Raw genomic sequence first — 18,499 nt, 5'->3', positions numbered from 1 at the left:
ACAAAGTTTTTCCAAAAAACGAATTTTTTTTTTTTTTTTGCTTCCCCCCGATTGATTACTTCCCCATTTCTATTTACATATAATTTGTTCGTGAATCGTCGAGCACAGTCAAAGAGTAATTGATTACATGAATATAGTTCCAAAACTTTTGAAACTCAACATTACAGACTTTGCTTATCGTGTCGAAATCATATAAAGATTAAGTTTAAATTTGGTCGGAAATTTCCGGGTCGTCACATTAACATGTCAATTTCAACCATAAACGTATGAATATGTAGACTTAGGTAACGTGTTCTCTATAAGGTTTTGGATGTGTAAAATTGACTACTTAGATGGAACAAAGTCAAATGGGATGATGAGGCACCCAAGGTGAATGTGTTAAACCTTCTAAACTTGTTTTGTAAAGAAGGTTATTACTGGATATCGTTTCTTAAAAAATTATAAGAACTTACACAAAAAGTGACGTTTTGACTCGCAACGAAACTACACAATTTGAATTAAACTCGTAATGATACATAAAAAAGCTGAATCAATAAAATAATTTAAAATAAAAGTTTGTAAAGCACGTTAGTACCCGAGTCGCATTTATAACTTTCCTTTATGTTCAGGCTTTCAGCAAAGTTGTATGTTATTAGATATAAATGAAATCAGTCAATACAAAAAAATAAAAGAAACTAATAGAAAAACGAAATAAAAAAAACATTTTTATCCTTGCTCCAATAATAATTGTTAAATATACTTGCATCAAATGATGGTGTTATTCCTTGATCTTCTAGTTTGATCCTGTCATTTCGGATTGCTGTCAATGAGACATTCTAACTACAAAAACATAGAGCAAAAGTTAAATTTAAGAATAGAAATTACCACTTGATGATGGCTGTCAATGATAAGGATGATGATTCGAGATGCTCAAGCAGATCTTGGTTTGAGCTTCAGAACGTCCATTTGGCTGAAAAAAAGACAATTAGTTTAATTAGGTGAAGCGTGAGAAGATAATGGATTTAGGTAAACACAACCTGGGGTAATAATGACCCATTTTGAATGACTTGTTTGCCATGCTTATAAGAATTTAGAATCCCATTAAAAGTATAACTCTGTAAAGAGCATGCAGTGAATCATTCGAAATGAGCAAAACCCATTTTGAAATTCAAACAATATCCTTTGAACCATAAAGTTTTTTGAATAGTCAGCCTCTACTCACTCAGTGTTTTACTATAATATATAACTTCTTATAGAAAATCAATCTTAAAAGCACTTTACTATATCATGACCTCAAAATGTACTCACAGGTGGAGGATCCTGAAATTAGTCCACAACAACCTCAAAAGGTAAGAATATTGACCCGTCCATTTTGCCACCTCTAGTCATAACATTGCAACACTGAATTTTAGAACCTTAAGTTTATATAGACTTTGAACTAACCTGAACTGCATCAGCAGCAGCATAACCAGCAGCTTGGTCACCCATAAACTGGAGCCCGTTTCCAAAATCGTCTAAAAACGCCCAACCTCGACCATCCCAATCGTTCAAATATGATTTGATTGATGATCGTGGCAAGTTGAAAGCAGGGAGGTAAAGAATTATAATATTTAAAATTACAGCAATCACAAAACACGAGTAAGAAAAGTAGAAAAAAGATGTGTAGACACTTAAGTGAGGTACCCCATCTTCCAACGTATGCCATCGATCGTTCGTTGCAAGATTAGATGTCAGAGAGAAAAGAGAGAAACATACTCCGGCAAATAAACATATGATTAAACCAATAAATGTGCTTCTCCTAAAACACCTGAAATACAAATCAAATTCAGAATGTTTAGGAAATTTTGAGTTCATTAAATGCAGCTAAACACATTAGTAGAACCCTAAAGATAAATGATGCATAATGCATTGAGTGAATGACCTTAATTGATCTTCGGCTTTCGAGCTCAATAAGAAAATTAGCAGTCCCTGCTTTAGCTTTTTCCAATTTGAGAGATCCATTTTCCAAATCCTTTTCTGAGATTATAAAAAGGTTTTTTCAAAATAATCAAAAGCCAAAACAAAACATGATGAGTTAGAAGTTCAAGTTTTCTTACTTGAATTTGAGTTTGTTCCATTACTTGTTGGTCTGTCAAGTACTAATAGATTATAGAATAGAGGAAGAGAGATATTGAACTTGTAAGTTCTGTGTGTGTTATTCAGAGTATTGTGCCTTCTATATATAGAAGGTGTAATTACACCAAGTATCCCTAAACTATAAATAGAACATAACCTTATACAATTATAGTTGTCTAATATTCCCAAAACTATACGACTTGTAGCTTGGATCGTAATAGAAGAAATCTTGGTGAGGACAACGGCTTGGTGAAGATATCAGCAATCTGATCGTCACTAGTTATAAACTGAACTGAAAGTTTTTGTTGAGCAACTCTTTCTCGAACAAAGTGAAAATCAACTTCTACATGTTTTGTACGTGCATGAAAGACTGGGTTAGCTGAGAGATACGTAGCGCCAAGGTTATCACACCATAAGGTAGGAACTGATTTAACAGGCACACGAAGTTCACGTAATAAATCTTGAAGCCATGTTAGTTCTGCAACTGTGTCAGCTAGGGCCTTGTATTAGGGCCTTGTATTCATATTTTGTTGAAGATCGAGAGACAGTCTTTTGTTTTCGTGCAGACCATGATACTAGGTTTGAACCTAGATATATAGCATATCCTCCCGTGGATCGACGGTCATCTGGACAACCTGCCCAGTCAGCATCAGAGAAGCTAGTCAGTGAGTTGTATGTGGAATCAGTGTAGGCATGAAGCACTGTTCCGGAGTCGTGTATAAATCGTAACCCATAATTGGCAGTGCCCTGTAAGTAACGGAGAATTCGTTTAACTGCTGACCAATGATTTATCGTGGGACAATGCATGTACTGACAGACTTTGTTGACTGCGAAAGTGATGTCCGGTCGAGACAATGTAACATACTGAAGGGCACCTACAATTTGACGGTATTGAACGGGGTTGTCAAATGTTGCACTATCACCAAGAGCAAGGTTTGCGTTGGTTGTCATGGGAGATGAAACCGGTTTAGCATTAGATAAGTCGGCGCGTTCCAAAAGTTCATGTATGTATTTGCGTTGTGATAGGATCATGTCGTTACCATTTCTTGTGACTTCAATCCCGAGAAAATAAGACAAGTTACCCATGTCTTTAATAGCGAATGAGCGGCTGAGACTTTGTACCACCCTATCTATTTCCTTTGTATCGTTCCCTGTTAAAATAATGTCATCAACATACACAAGCATATATAGAAGAGTGTTCCCATTAGAGTAGATGAATAAGGAAGTATCCGTTTTCGACCCATGAAATCCAAGAGAATGAAGTGTTGTAGAGAGTCGATGAAACCATGCTCTAGGTGCTTGCTTTAATCCATATAAGGCTTTGTGAAGGAGGCACACATGATTTGGTGTAGCTGAATTGACGAATCCTGGTGGTTGTTGTAGATAAACTGTTTCGTGAAGATCACCATGTAAAAAGGCATTTTGTACATCAAGTTACCTGAGGGACCATTTCTGAGACACAGCCAAGGAGAGAACAACACGAATGGTTGTTGATTTTACAACGGGGCTAAATGTTTCCTGATAGTCGATGCCTGGTTGTTGTCGAAACCCTTTAGCAACTAAACGTGCTTTGTAGCGTTGTACTGCCCCTGTTTGATCCCGTTTTAATTTGTATACCCACTTGCAATCAACCACATTAGAATTTGGAACACGAGGTACTAGTGACCAAGTACCATTCCGCACCAAAGCTGAATACTCTTCAGTCATGGCTTTACGCCAGTGAGGATCTTTGTTAGCAATGCTAAAGTTTGCTGGTTCAGTGTCGGACGAGGGACCTCTTGTATGATAGGAGGTGGCCTTATGTTGGTGGATTTGTTTTGGATTGGGGCGAAGATTGGCTGGTCGAGAACGAGGAGGTGGCTCAGTGTTTGTGGAAGTGGTGGTAGTAGTAGCAGTAGTCTGAGGTAGTTGGTTGTGACTTTGTTTAGGTGGTGATGAGGAGGTTTTTGAGCGACGATGATATTTGTGAATGATAGGTGGTTCGATCGTGCCGTGTACAAGCGGTGTAGTGGTGGTATTTTGTGGTTCTGGTGGGACAGAATGAGTTTTAGGAACTGTGGAACGTGAATCTTTAGTTTGTGAGGTAGGATTTGGATATTTAGAGATGTAGGGATTGACTGGATGTGTAGAAATGGTTGTATCAGATTGTTTAAAAGGAAAAGATTGCTCATTGAATCGAACATGACGGGCTATATAAATATGATCCGACTTTGGGTCGAAACATCGATAGCCATGATGGGCAGTACTGTAACCAAGAAATACACAAGGTGTAGATCGAAAATCCATTTTGTGGTTGTTGTATGAACGAAGATGAGGGTAGCATTGGCACCCAAAAACTCGAAGAAATGAAAAATCAGGTTTATGTTTGAACACATGTTCAAAGGGTAAGGTTGCTGAGTTTGTTCTGGATGGCATTCGATTGATAAGATACACTGCAGTTCCAAAAGCAAAATGCCAAAAACGTTGTGGTACATGTGATTGAGCGAGTAGAGTAAGACCGGTTTCAACAACATGGCGATGTCGTCTTTCAACCAAACCATTTTGTTCACTTGTATGAGGACAGGAAAGACGATGATTGATGCCTAGTGGAGAAAAGAATTGATGGAGATTTCTAAATTCACCTCCCCAATCAGTTTGGACAGATTTGAGTTTGGTCTGAAATTGTCGTTCAACCATTGCCACAAATTGCTTAAAGGTGGCGTAAACATTAGATTTGAGTTTTAATGGGAAAAACCACATAAATCGTGAAAAGTGATCAACACACAACAAAAAGTATTTGTGACCATCAAAGGAGGTAACAGGCGCAAGTCCCCATACATCACAAAAGACTAAATCCAAAATGTGCGAACTTTTATAAGTAGATGGTAATAGATGAAGTTTAGAGGATTTTCCAACATTACATGAATCACAAAAGGTGGTTGTAAACTTATTTTGTAAAGGCAAATGATATTTAGATAACATGGACTTCAAAAGTTGTGGATGTGGATGTTCGAGTCTTTGATGCCATGTAATTGAAGATGCACGGGTAGTGGAGAATGCTACTTTGTGAACTGGTGAAGACTGAGGAAGATGGAAGGAGTAAAGACCACCATTACTTGGACCCGTGAGGAGGGTAGTGTGTGTAATCTTGTCCTTCACAGCAAAGAAAGTTGAGTGAAATTCAAAATACACATTGTTATCAAGACAAAACTTTTGTACAGAAAGTAGTTTATGTTTTATTTCAGGAACATGAAGTATGTCTTTGAGGGAAAAGGTTTTGTTTGGAGACGAAAAATGAGGAACCGTGTAGAATGGGTAAACCCTTACCATTGCCAACATGAAGATTGTCCTCACCGTAGTAGACCTCGGAGTTGCCAAAGTTGGATAGGTCTGGAGCAACACGGTGACTAGAGCCTGTGTCTGGGATCCAAGAGGTTGACGCTTGGGAGCGATATTCTGTAAAGTTGGTTGAAGGTGACTGTCGTCTCATAGTAGCAGGGTTACGATTAGGACATTGAGATGGGATGTGCCCAATCCCACACCTGTTGCATGTGCCAAAAACTGTGTTTTGATTAGAAGCCCAGTTAAATGAATTTCGATTACCTGCTTGATTTCTGTTGTTATAGTTGCCTCGTCCACGTCTGTAATCACGTCCACGACCACGGTTATTGCCAAATCGGTTAGTGTACATGGCTTGTGCAGCCGGTGTATGGGCAGGTTGAGCTTGGAGTCCAAGTTGAGATAAAAGCAATTGTATGGCTTGAAGCTGATCTGTTTGTGAAGCGGGCAATACATTATTAGGAGCTGGTGAACTGCGACTTTGTGTGCTAGTCGTGAATGCTTGAGCCGAAGGAATGTCGGGTACAGATTTCTTGATCATGTAGTCGTGGTCTGATAGCAGATCATGAAGGTCTACAAAGGTAGGGGGCTTTTCGCGGCCCAGAAGGCTTGATTTTAAACCGTTGTATTCCTCTCGTAGTCCTGATATAACTAGCATCACCAAATCTTTTTCTTTCATCTTTTCACCTATGTTAGCGAGCGCAACATCGTATTCTTGAGTCCTAGTTAGGTAATCTGCGGTTGTTTCATCTGGCTTCATCTGTAGTCTGAGAAGCTGGGTTTTCAAAGTGTATTCTCGAGAGGAAGTGTGAGGAGCGTAGGCACGTTCAAGGGACAACCAGAGATCACGAGACGTTACTCCTTGAACATGTTGGAATGATGCTTCGGATATGGTAGAAAGGAGGAGCATTCTTATATGAGCATCATTAGAGACCCAATTAATGTAATTGGGGTTTGGTGGTTGAGATTGTGTTTCTTCATCTTTTTCTGATGATGGTACATTTATAGGTGGACAAGGGATTGTGCCATCAATGTAGTCAAATAATTTGTTGGTGACGAAGAACGGTTCAACCATGGTCTTCCAGTAACCATAGTTCGTGGAAGATAAGGTGAAACCAAATTTGTGAGAGTTGTGTGCGGCTTTCTCTGTTGGAGTAAAGGAAGCTAGCATTGCCATTTTCAGATATAGAAAAAAAAGATAAGGTAATAATAATTTTTTTTTCTGTTTTTTTCCGTTTTTTTTTTCTTTTTTTTTTAACTTAAAAGAAGATAAAAAAGTAAAAGTAAAAATAAATAGTATCTAGAGTAGGTAGGAGAGAGATAAAAAGAAGATAAAGGGTTAAAACTTCATTCTCTCTCTTTTTTTTTACTCTCGTTCCAGACAAAAAAAAATAGGACAGGCCGTGTACAGTGGCGGCCGGCGGCGGCCGGCGGTGAATAGTTGCCGGAAAAAGCTGAAAATTTCAGCGGTCGGTCGGAATTTGATTCCGAGCGTATTGGTGTTGGCGGTTTTCTCTGATTTTGGCCGGATTGATGTAGATCGAAAAAGAAAGTCGAAAATTTCTGGCGGCTGTGGTGGCGCGTGTGGTGGCAGTTGCGGCTGAAATACTTGTGCGTGTGTTCGGAATTTAATTCCGCATGTAGTTGTGTTGGTAATTTGGCTGATTAGGGTTGTATTGAGTTGCAATGATTTTGTGGGTTACCGGATTTAGTTGTTATGACCTGAAAAAGCTCGTTCCTGATGTGAACGTTCCGACAACGCTGCATTCACAGAGCATACTTTGAGTTTTAAAGGTCAGTTTTTTTTTTTTTTGTTCTTGTTCCGGAACTGCTGCCGGAATAGTAGCTGCCGGAATTGTTACCGGAATAGTGGCTGCCGGAATTGTTGCCGGACTTAGGCCTTTACAGCTGTTGATACCATAATAGATGATAGAATAGAGGAAGAGAGATATTGAACTTGTAAGTTTTGTGTGTGTTATTCAGAGTATTGTGCCTTCTATATATAGAAGGTGTAATTACACTAAGTATCCCTAACTAAGTATCCCTAAACTATAAATAGAACATAACCTTATACAATTATAGTTGTCTAATAAGTACCATATGAACCATGTCATTTGAAGTCGAAAATAAAAAGAAACAACTGTATTGAAAGAAAGACGAATATACCCTTTTTCGCCCACGTTAGAATCTCCTAATTTATCGAGTTTTACTTTATTATCTTTGGCATTGGATGTATGCACCAATGAACCAAGACAAACAGCAATCAAGAAAAACGCAACGCCTGGAAAAAGTACCTCGGCTCTGTTGATCTTGTCATCTAGAAAGTAGTTCAAATTTGTACCTATCACCCAAATCAACCCATTTATGTGCAAATTAGTTGAAATAGTCACACTTGTATCATACTAAGTATATATTAACATATATAAGATGATAATATACCTATGACGACGGTAATACTTGAGGTTATGACCTCAGTAACCGATAAACCAACAAACGCCCAAGCATACTGAGTCGACAAATTTCCAAGACTTAAAACTACACCACCCGCCATAGCGAAAAAAACACTTGGCCAATTATTCTGAAACAAAACTTACAATTTACATCTAAACAATACATATAAGATTTACTAAGTTATTTCATTAGCTTGGGTTCATGATGATATATACCTGAGAAAGCTGGACTAAAAAGTTGGGTTTACCATCATTAGTATGTCCTAATTCCCCAAACGTAAAGGCGATTATCACAGCAGCCAGAAGATTAGTGATTGTGTAATCGAGATAAGTGTGTTGAGGTAACCTGCCACATCTTTCTAACAACGTTTAAATTGCGGGCCATGTTCCTGGAAAAAACAGTGCAAGCAGCATAGATGCTATAGATCCACCTTTACTTTCCGCTACATACATCTTTAAGCCCAAATCCCTTTGTAAAAGTAATCAACAACTGAAATTTGAGAATACCCTGAAACCAAATTAGGAAAAACCTTAAGCATAACTCAAAAACCTTAAGCATGATTCAATAAATCAGGTTAATGAATCTACAGGTAGCAAACAATCATCAAATTCCACAAAGAAAATAAAACAAAGAAACTGACATAATAATATCAACCAGTCAACGTAGGTTCAAGAGCATCAAAAACTGTCATAAAACCCTTAATATAAATACAATCGATAAAGAAACAAATGAAATATTTAATATGTACCTATAAGTTAACACGCATTGATGTAACTCTAGGCTTGCTTTAAAATGATTACCTGATATTCAATCTGCTTAAAGTCTGCACACAAAAGAAAATCATCTATAAACATTTTAACCCTATATATATATAGTAAATACATATACTCCAAATATCTTTATATCTTTTCATCAAAAATAATGTCATTATAAGATTAAAGTCACAAAACTTGGCTTTTTCAATAAAGATCATATTATTACATCAACAAAAGTAACATGAAAAAATACATTATAATATTTATACGTTTACATATCAGATGATTACATCAGATGATTATAATATTTATTTTTAAAAAAAATATATTCAAAACTTACCAAGGATAATTTCGGAATCTAAAATCTGTTCATAAAGAAAATGATGGTTAGAAACACAATTTTGTGAAGATGAATTACGTTGGAAGCATAGTAGTAAGAAGAAATAATTTACCGTAATCGAATTAACAATCATACCTTCCGATAGAAGAAACACTTGATGAACGATTGGTAATTATATCATTCGATTGAGCGTTGTGTTATCTAAATTGATCCACAATGGATACTGAATCAGAAGAAGAAAATATGTAGGGTACACGTGTGATTTTCTGAGACGATGAGCGTTGTATTATCACAATTGGACGACGAAGTATAATGAATCGGAAGAAGAACAGATGTAATTCGTGATTTCGTCACTTGATTTAGCCTGAATTTCAAAAAATCGCCGATGGTAGAGAGTAATTCGTTGGATGAACAGTTCTAGGGTTGGTTTGAGAAGGGAACGGTTTGAGATGAAAGAGATGGATAAATCGAATTTAGGGTTATGGTTGAAACTGCCGATATAATTGTAAATTGATTTCAATTTTGTACACATGGACTTCCATGTCATCGGCACTTTGAATTTCAAACCAATTTGACTTGAACATGTAGGACGGCATATCAGCGCGACAAAGGAGGAGTCGACACGTCAGACTCACTCACTTGATGGATAGATAGATAGATAGAGATGTATAGATATATATCCTCTATATTACTAATCCGGTAAGCTAAGTCCACGTGGCAGTTCTACATTAACCCTCAGCATTTTTCTTTTTTCTCCTTAAAAGTTGATTAAATCCCAATAATTCTATAAAAATAACACGTGTCCCTCAATAATCCCTTCAATTGGTTGGGGTCGTTCAAAATTAGGGTTCACAAATTTATTTTTCCAAAATTTTCATCGATTCATTCTATCACCGATTCAATCTTTAACGATTAATGTCTCTTAAAGAAGTTCATGTTCATCATCATGATCATTGAAACCGCTCCTATCCCTCAAAAGTGAAAACCCTAGAATAACCACGATCACTATATCCGTCGATTATCTCTTCGATGGCGAGTGTAATTCCGTGATACACGTTTCAGTTTGTTTCATAATCGGTTGTTGCAGGAATCAATTCGATGAAGAATTGAAAATTCCTCAATCAGTCAATCGTTGCGAGAATTATTTCAAGCGGCTTTTATTAAGCTTTATCGCATTAAATGGGTAAGTTTGAATTTGTATTTGTTTCGTTCTAATTACGGTTCATCGTCAATTGAAAAGTAGATATATGTGTTTTGATTAATAAGTTTGTTTTAATTCCGAGGGAGTATTTTGTGTAATTGGTTGTAATTTATATTAAAAGTGAATTTGATTACTTAGCTATTTATTGTACAGTAAAATTGCTGGTAGCTTTCTTCGATTTTTAGTTTTGTTTCGTGAGCAGAAATTGAAGAGAGCATGCCTAAAGCCACTTTTCGATGGTGTGCTTCTAATGTTGTTGATCACGGTTGTAGTTGTATCGACGGTAGTAATATTAGTCTATTTTGATACCCTGCTCATATATACATCAAATTTTAAAACAACTTAATGGTTATTGTTGCTTGATTTTGAATTTGTTTTTTGTAGTGAACATTTTGTTCACTTTAAATTGGTTTTTGTTTTCATATGCTTTGTCGTATTAACTTTTTTTTTGCTGTGTTTTAGTAAATCTCTGCTTGAAGGTGCTTAAGGTATATGTTTATTGTTTGCTGTTAGAATTTTTTTTTAACCTGCTATTTTGTGGTTTTAATTTCATGGTACTATTATTGATGCTGGTGTACAATTCTAAATGCATTTGTGGATGTGTAAGTTGTTTTAAATTTATTGCAGTTGGTGAATATTAGTGTAGTGACTGGAAAAGAACAAATGAAATATAGTTGTTGTCAGTCTCGGTGTCTTTGTGGCCAATGTATCTTTGGAATTGATGTGTTGCATAGAAAGTTGTTTCTTAGTAGTTGCAAAGTATTAGACCACTAACTCTCAAATTATATTGTTGGTTGTTGCATATCAAGTGTTTGATACAAGTTTTCAATGAATTCCAGGTAGTAGAACGGCTCAACGAACATCCGACGTAGGGCATTACCATTGACCGACCGCCGGAAATAAATTAAAACCGCCCACCTCCACTCCACCACTTATGTTTTTCTTCACTAAATTAATTATTAACATCATGATTTCATCTTTTTTAAGCATTTATCTTCCTCTACCATGGTGTGATTAATATCTTTTACACACACACACACAAACACAAAAAATATAAAAAAAAAACTTGTGATTTAAGCTTCATTAATGTTTGATTTAGAATATGTTAATGTTTCTATTGCAGGTTATGGTATGGAATGTAGTGTCGTCTTGGTTTTATATCAAATACTGAATCCCTTTATAACAACATTGTAAGTTAAATAAATAAATAAATAAAAAAAACATTGTAAGTTTTTGAAAGATAATGCTACCTATGTAAAGTACCATAAATAGTCATATCTACTTGCTCTATTTGATCAAATTATGAATCAAGTCATTGCAGTCAAATATTAAATAGTTCATAGTATCTGTACTGTATCATGACATGGTTATGATTTTATAATAGATCTATTATATATTACTTTCACATATATGATTTGCTAAATTTATAAAAGATGATTTTGGTTGTAGGTTGTGGGACAAAGCTTGCGAGCTACGGGTATGCAGTGCTCGAAATAGATTATGAAGGGCATGGGCGGTCAATGGGACCACGTTTGCTACATCGAGAAATTTGATAACATTGTTAGCGATTGCTGCAACTACTTCAAAAAACTTAAAATATGTATCGTTAGTTTTAGAGTGTTTATTATTCTACGTTCTATATTTTTTAAGTTGTGGAGTAATACGGTTCACCTGTCAATTTGAAGGCCAAATCTGAGTGAAGCTCTCTTTTAGTGCAACTTTATGACAACTCTAGGTACACATTCTCTTTTGTAGCTTCCAATATTAATTTAATGCTAGAAATATTTAAAGTTTGGAACTTTTACCAAGATAAGTTGAGGTGGCCAAATGGGCGTGTCGGGCAGGATGGGTATCGAGTCAAAACTTTTTTTGTTTTTTATAAACTACAATGTTACAACTTACCAGTTTGATTGCGATATATTTTCTATGTTTTCTGACTGCTAAATAGTAAACACATATTAGGTATTTGGTTTTGAATTACATTATGGATTATGGATATTGGTTACTATTAGTGTTTTATGGAAACTAACAGCAAACATATATAAATTAGATACCTGCTAAAGTTAATATTTGTTTCATAATTTGCTCATACCATTGACTATTTTGTTGTTTGCAATATGTATTATTTTGTGATTATTGAACGATATATGGTTTCCCCAAAATCCAACATGGGTCAGGGTCTTATTGTCGTTGTGTGAATCTAATTATTTGTACTTCCAGCGACAGTTGCAGACATCCTCTTCAGGTTCTATGAGTATAGATACTTAAGGTACATATCTTTTATTTTTGTTTAGCTTCTACTTATTTTTACTATTTGTTATTGATCTACTATTACTATGCTTTTACTTTGGGTGTATGAAAATTTTTATCTTCAAAAAAACAATTTATAATAATTGGATCAAAATAAGACATAATAAGATCTGCGAGCTTGCAAACATAAGTAAAAACGTATGTAGTAGAGTTGACAAAATAAGACATTATTCAAACAAACAATTTGTAGTAAAAAAGTCTGCGAGCTTGCAAACAAATAGTAAAAATAAGATCTGCGGACCGAAAAACAAACAACACCTTAATGTTTATTTTTTTAGTGAAGTTTAACTCTATAGTATCTTAATTCCATTGCATAATACAGGATGAAGCTAGAACAGCAATAAAGACAGTCGAACTTGATGCGATTCTTGGTGATACGCGCGGTGCAATATAGGGAACCACAGGGTCTTGAATCTGATAGATTTTTTTCATACTTTAAATCGTGTATTGTACCACTCGAGGGTGGTGTTGCAACAGAATTTAAGGAAATTGAAGAAGAAGAATTTCAAATACGATTGTACATATGCGAAGGAAAACGAGCTGTCAGATTGAAGCAGGTTTTAATATCACAATATTTTGAATTTTGATTGTTATGTTGTATGTCTACTCTATTATTGAAAATGAAGATGTGTTTTTTATTCAGGTACCTTTCTCTCGATCTATATTGAATCATGATGATGTCTTTATCTTGGATACAAAGGATAAGATTTTACAATTTAATGGGGCAAATTCGAATATATAAGAACGGGCTAAAGCACTTGAAGTTATTCAGTTGTTGAAGGATAATTTCATTATGGGACGTGTGATGTTGCAATTGTTGGTATGTGAATATGCTATATAGATTGATTTTAAGTTTTGTCTGTATGAAATTTTACATATTACCATGGTTGAAAACGGCAGTCGCAGCAGTTTGGTGACTAGCCCCTCCCGTGTTTCCCAAAAACGTCTAATTAGTCGGTCAACGCAAAAAAGTCGGGTCAAAGTTGGTCATTGTCAGTCAAAAGTTGACATGTTGTCAACTTTTGAATATAGTTTACAAGTAAGGTCGTAAGATCATTGTTTTCATAACTTTCTTGATATATTTTAGATGACCGAAAGCTACAAGCGAAGGGTGACTCGGGTGAATTTTGGGTCATATTTGGCGGGTTTGCGCCTATTAGCAAAAAGGTCGCAAGTGATGATCATATAGTCATAGAAAAGACTCCTCCAAAACTTTATTGGTATAATTCTATAATCATTGTGATTTCCCTTTTTTATGTGTGTGGATTGAAAGGACCCGTTCATATACATTATAAACGATTCACAATAGTTGATTACATTGCGAGGTATTTGACCTCTATATGATACATTTTACAAACATTGCATTCGTTTTTAAAAGACAAACTTTTTTTACATTGAAAATTGACAGGCATGCATACCATTTCATAATATCCACTATCCAACTATAAATTAATTTAATAATAATCTTTGATGAACTCAATGACTCGAATGCAACGTTCTTCGAAATATGCTATGAAAGACTCCAAGTAATATCTTTAAAATGAGCAAATGCACAGCGGAAGATTTCTTTAACACCTGAGAATAAACATGCTTTAAAGTGTCAACCAAAAGGTTGGTGAGTTCATTAGTTTATCATAATCATTTATTTCCATCATTTTAATAGACCACAAGAATTTCATTTCCAGTTCTCATAAATATACGTCCCATGCATAGAGACAAAATATCATTCATATGGATTGAACACCTGGTAACCGACATTCACAATATGCATATAAGAATATCCCCATCATTCCGGGATCCTCCTTCGGACATGATATAAATTTTGAAGTACTAAAGCATCCGGTACTTTGGATGGGGCTTGTTGAGCCCGATAGATCTATCTTTAGAGTTCGCGTCAATTAGGGTGTCTGTTCCCTAATTCTTAGATTACCAGACTTAATAAAAAGGGCATATTCGGTTTAATAATCCAACCATTGAATGTAGTTTCACGTACTTGTGTCTATTTCGTAAAACAGTTATAAAAGCAGCGCATGTATTCTCAGCCCAAAAATATAAAGGGTAAAAAGGCAAATGAAACTCACCATACTGTATTTCGTAGTAAAAATACATATAACGTCATTGAACAAGTGCAAGGTTGGCCTCGGATTCACGAACCTAAATTAATTATATATAATTATGTGTTGGTCAATATTTGTCTAATAAATTAGGTCAAGTCATAGTGTACCACAATCCTAATGCTCGAGACTAATATGCAAAAGTCAACAAAAGTAAATTTGACTCAAAATAATTTCCAAAAATCTATACATGATTAATATATAGTTTAAATATCGTCGTTTTATATTTTTAAATATTTTTAAAAGATTTATTAGAGTAATAATATAATTTATTTATTAATAGATAAAATTCTATATTAAATTTATGTAATAAAATATACTTTTATATATATTAAGTAATAAAATTTATAGGGTTCATTTAATATCATAAAGATAATATGATAGGTATTATTAAAGTAAGTTATTACACGTAGTAAAATATGTTTGTATCACATATTTATTTGATAAAATAATATCTATAATGATAGTAAGTAAAAGTTGTATTATTTTGTAATAATAATTATTATTATAAAAATATCAATATTTATAATTACTAAGATTACATTATGATAAAACGATAATTCTAATTATGATAACTTTAATATTTACGATAATTTTTAATATTATCTTTAAAATAATAATTCTATTTAAAATAATAATAATAATGATATTTTATAGTAACAATGACATTTCTATTAAAATGATAATTTTTATTAAAATGATAGTTTTAATACTAACGATACTTTTAATAATAATAGTAATGATGAAAATAATAAGAACGATAATTTTATCTAAATCAATATCTTATAATATTTTAATTTCATCATGATACTCTTACTCATTATTTCCTAATCGTTTCGTTTAATAGCTTCTAATCGTCTTTTATATCGTGTTCATAATAATGATAATAATAGTAATCAAAATAATTAGGTGTTACAAATATTTGTTTTAATTACACTAATATTAATAATGATAGTTACTATAACATTATTAACGATAATACTAATAATTATCTTAATGATAATACAGTAATAATAATAATAACAATAACAATAACCATTTTTAAATAATGATATATATATTAATAATGATAATAATAATACTAATACTAATAATAATAATAATAATAATAATAATAATAATAATAATAATAATAATTGGATAATAATAATAATACTAATTATAACTTTAACGATAATAACGATAGTAATAATAATAAAAAAATAACAATTTTTAATGATAAATTCCTTTTATTGATAAAGATAATAATAATGATAATAATAATATAAAACTAGAACGACGATAAAAACGACGATAATAATAATCATTTTTAATAAAAATATCGAAAATTCAATTGATTATAACTTCTAATCCGTTCATCGAAACCATTCGATATCTAAAGGAAAAGTTCTTAATTTTTCGCTAGCTTTCCAAGGACATGCATATCTTATACCTTATCTCAACCGCAAGTGTAACTAATTCAATATTCAACCTAACTTGTCTAAGGGCAATATCAAAAGTACAAGCATGAATAATCCTAAATACTCGAGCACTAGTCAGGGATACACTATTAGTATGTAAAAGTTAAATTATGAGTACTCACGTATCAATATTGAGATTCAATATTGCAGGAAAGGTATGTAGACGCAACGGAAATGATAAACACTATATTGACCTCACGAGCATACCCATGAACCATACTCAATCACCTCCATAGCTATAACCCATAATTTTCTTAATCCTATCCTACTCGAAAAACAATTTCGAAATCACTCGGACAGTACTCCGTCGTAATATTTTATGTATACTAATAATATCTTGAAATAATACGGAGTAAATATATATATGTAAATCGATTGAGAGAGTTTAGAGAAAAATATTTTCAAGTTTCTATGAAATAATGAAACCTATTGAATTCTATTTATAATAGATTTTTGAATTATTAAAGTGAATTATTAAAGTATGAATTATTAAAGTGAATTATTAAAGTATGAATTATTAAAGTGAATTATTAAAGTATGAATTATTAAAGTGAATTATTAAAGTATGAATTATTAAAGTGAATTATTAAAGTTAAAGTAAAGTAAAAATAAAGTAAAGGTAAAGTTTAAGTATAGTAAAAGTATAAAACTATGTACGTATAATACGCGTATAAATATATATAATATTAATTTAAATCGTTATATATATTTAATAAAATAAAATATAAATATCGTTATCTTTATCATACTAGTTAAGTAATGAGTTGTCAAAAGTGGTTCTAGATATTTATAAAAGTTATATACGTTTTAATAATAAAGTTCTTTTTAAACTGAAAACGTTTTTGTACATTTGAAACTAAATAGATCAATCGAGTCTTTATGAGATTCAATCTTCCACTATCCTTTGTCTAGTTCTCAATGATTGACAATTTGTTCTTATTTATAAATCACTTTACCATTTTCCGAATATTGTTAAAATGGAAAGATTTCTCAAATCAACGTGGGCCTTTCAACAGAGACTTGTAATCATAATTCAATATATCTGATAATTCAATCATTTGATCTTATCTTCTAATTCCATTGATAAACATTTTGAAACAGATACAATCATATAAAGTATTTAATCTAATATTTTGTTTACGTTTCAAGTTATAATATATATACACATATACATATATAATCATATTTGTTTAATGGTTCTTGAATCGTTGGAACTTGGTCGAGGTTGAATGAATGTATGAACATAGTTTAAAATTCTTTCAATTTAACTTAACAAATATTGCTTATCGTGTCGGAAACATATAAAGATTAAAGTTTAAATTTGGTTGGAAATTTCCGGGTTGTCACATGGATCTATTATGTTGAATCAGATACTTAAATGCCCATGTATTACTTATGCTTACATTTTATCGCCTTTTTTGCAGCATTGCTAAAGGTCAGGTTAAGCACGTAGATGGCGAACTTTCGAAATCGTTATTTGAAAACAGCAAATGCCATCTTTTGGATTGTGGGTCGGAGGTGTTTGTTTGGGTCGGCCGAGTAACACAAGTGGATGAAAGAAAAGCTGCGATGCAAGCTGCTGAGGTAGGCCATTGTTGTAATTAACATCTTTTGTGTTAATTACACAAAAGCTGTTGTAATTAACATCTGTTGTAAAAGCTGCGATGCAAGCTGTTGTAATTAACATCTTCTTTTGTGTTAATTGTAGATGGTCAGGATTTTGGTCAATATGAGTTTGGGTTGAAAAGGAACATAATGAAATAGTTCAGTAGATCGTTGGTGAGATAAAGTTCGCAGTCATTATTAAAACCCGTCCAACGGTCTCATAAATTAGAAATGACCATGTATTAGTGAGATTAAGTTTACCACTTTTGTTAGTACATAAATAACCCACAAAAGTACTTAGGACATGACCGTATAATATCGTCATTTCATATAAATTTGCAAAATACTATATAATTTTTTCGGATGAATACCCGTGCAACGCACGGGCTCATAAATCTAGTAGGGTACCCATACAGGCAGTGGTGGAAATAGGTAGGGCAAGGGGCATCCGCCCTGAGTGAATTTACAATTTTCAGTGTAAAAGTTTTGGGTTGGCCGATTTTGCCCTTAGTGGAATTCTTTTCAGTTTCGCGTTTCGGTTTTCGCGTTTCGGTTTTCGCGTTTCATTTTTGCTTTTCCATTTTTTCGTTTCAGTTTTGCCTTTCGGTTTCGCTTTTCGATTACGCATTTCAATTTCGCGTGTTGGTTTCACATTTAAGTTTCGTGTTTACGTTTTCGCGTTTTCGTTCCGCTTTTCGATTCATGTTCCGGTTTCATGTTACAGTTTTGTGTTACGATTTTCGCGAAACGAACAGAAACATGGTAACTAAAATGTGGAATTGAAACGATTCATGAACCGAAACGATTACCGTCTGTTAGTGTCGGGGACCACCAACGTATTCACTTAACGG

General features: G+C 33.6%; 1 protein-coding gene and 1 pseudogene across 1 annotated transcript; one reads left to right on the top strand and one right to left on the bottom strand.

Annotated features, from left to right (window-relative positions):
* Positions 1–569: 569 nt before the first annotated feature.
* LOC139846719 (ureide permease 2-like) lies at positions 570–9,417 on the bottom strand (annotated as a pseudogene).
* Positions 9,418–10,137: 720 nt separating this feature from the next.
* Positions 10,138–17,807, top strand: LOC139847304 (villin-3-like). Its single transcript, XM_071836978.1, has 11 exons — positions 10,138–10,141; positions 10,622–10,647; positions 10,787–10,918; positions 11,283–11,288; positions 12,792–12,852; positions 12,947–13,026; positions 13,113–13,193; positions 13,311–13,461; positions 13,557–13,689; positions 17,468–17,640; positions 17,752–17,807. Exons 1-11 carry the CDS (start codon positions 10,138–10,140, stop codon positions 17,805–17,807), a joined length of 903 nt encoding a protein of 300 aa, XP_071693079.1.
* Positions 17,808–18,499: the final 692 nt, after the last annotated feature.

The sequence above is a fragment of the Rutidosis leptorrhynchoides genome, chromosome 5 (genome assembly GCF_046630445.1).
Source record: "Rutidosis leptorrhynchoides isolate AG116_Rl617_1_P2 chromosome 5, CSIRO_AGI_Rlap_v1, whole genome shotgun sequence".
In the NCBI taxonomy this organism is placed as follows: Eukaryota; Viridiplantae; Streptophyta; class Magnoliopsida; order Asterales; family Asteraceae; genus Rutidosis; species Rutidosis leptorrhynchoides.
This window is presented reverse-complemented; position numbering and strand designations above follow the sequence as displayed.

Bases quoted from the DNA above. Each gene is read 5' to 3' on its own strand.
- LOC139847304 (XM_071836978.1), top strand. The intron at 10,648-10,786 runs GTATATGTTTAT...AATTTATTGCAG, and splicing joins TCTGCTTGAAGGTGCTTAAG to TTGGTGAATATTAGTGTAGT. The intron at 13,194-13,310 runs GCAAATTCGAAT...TATGCTATATAG, and splicing joins AGATTTTACAATTTAATGGG to ATTGATTTTAAGTTTTGTCT.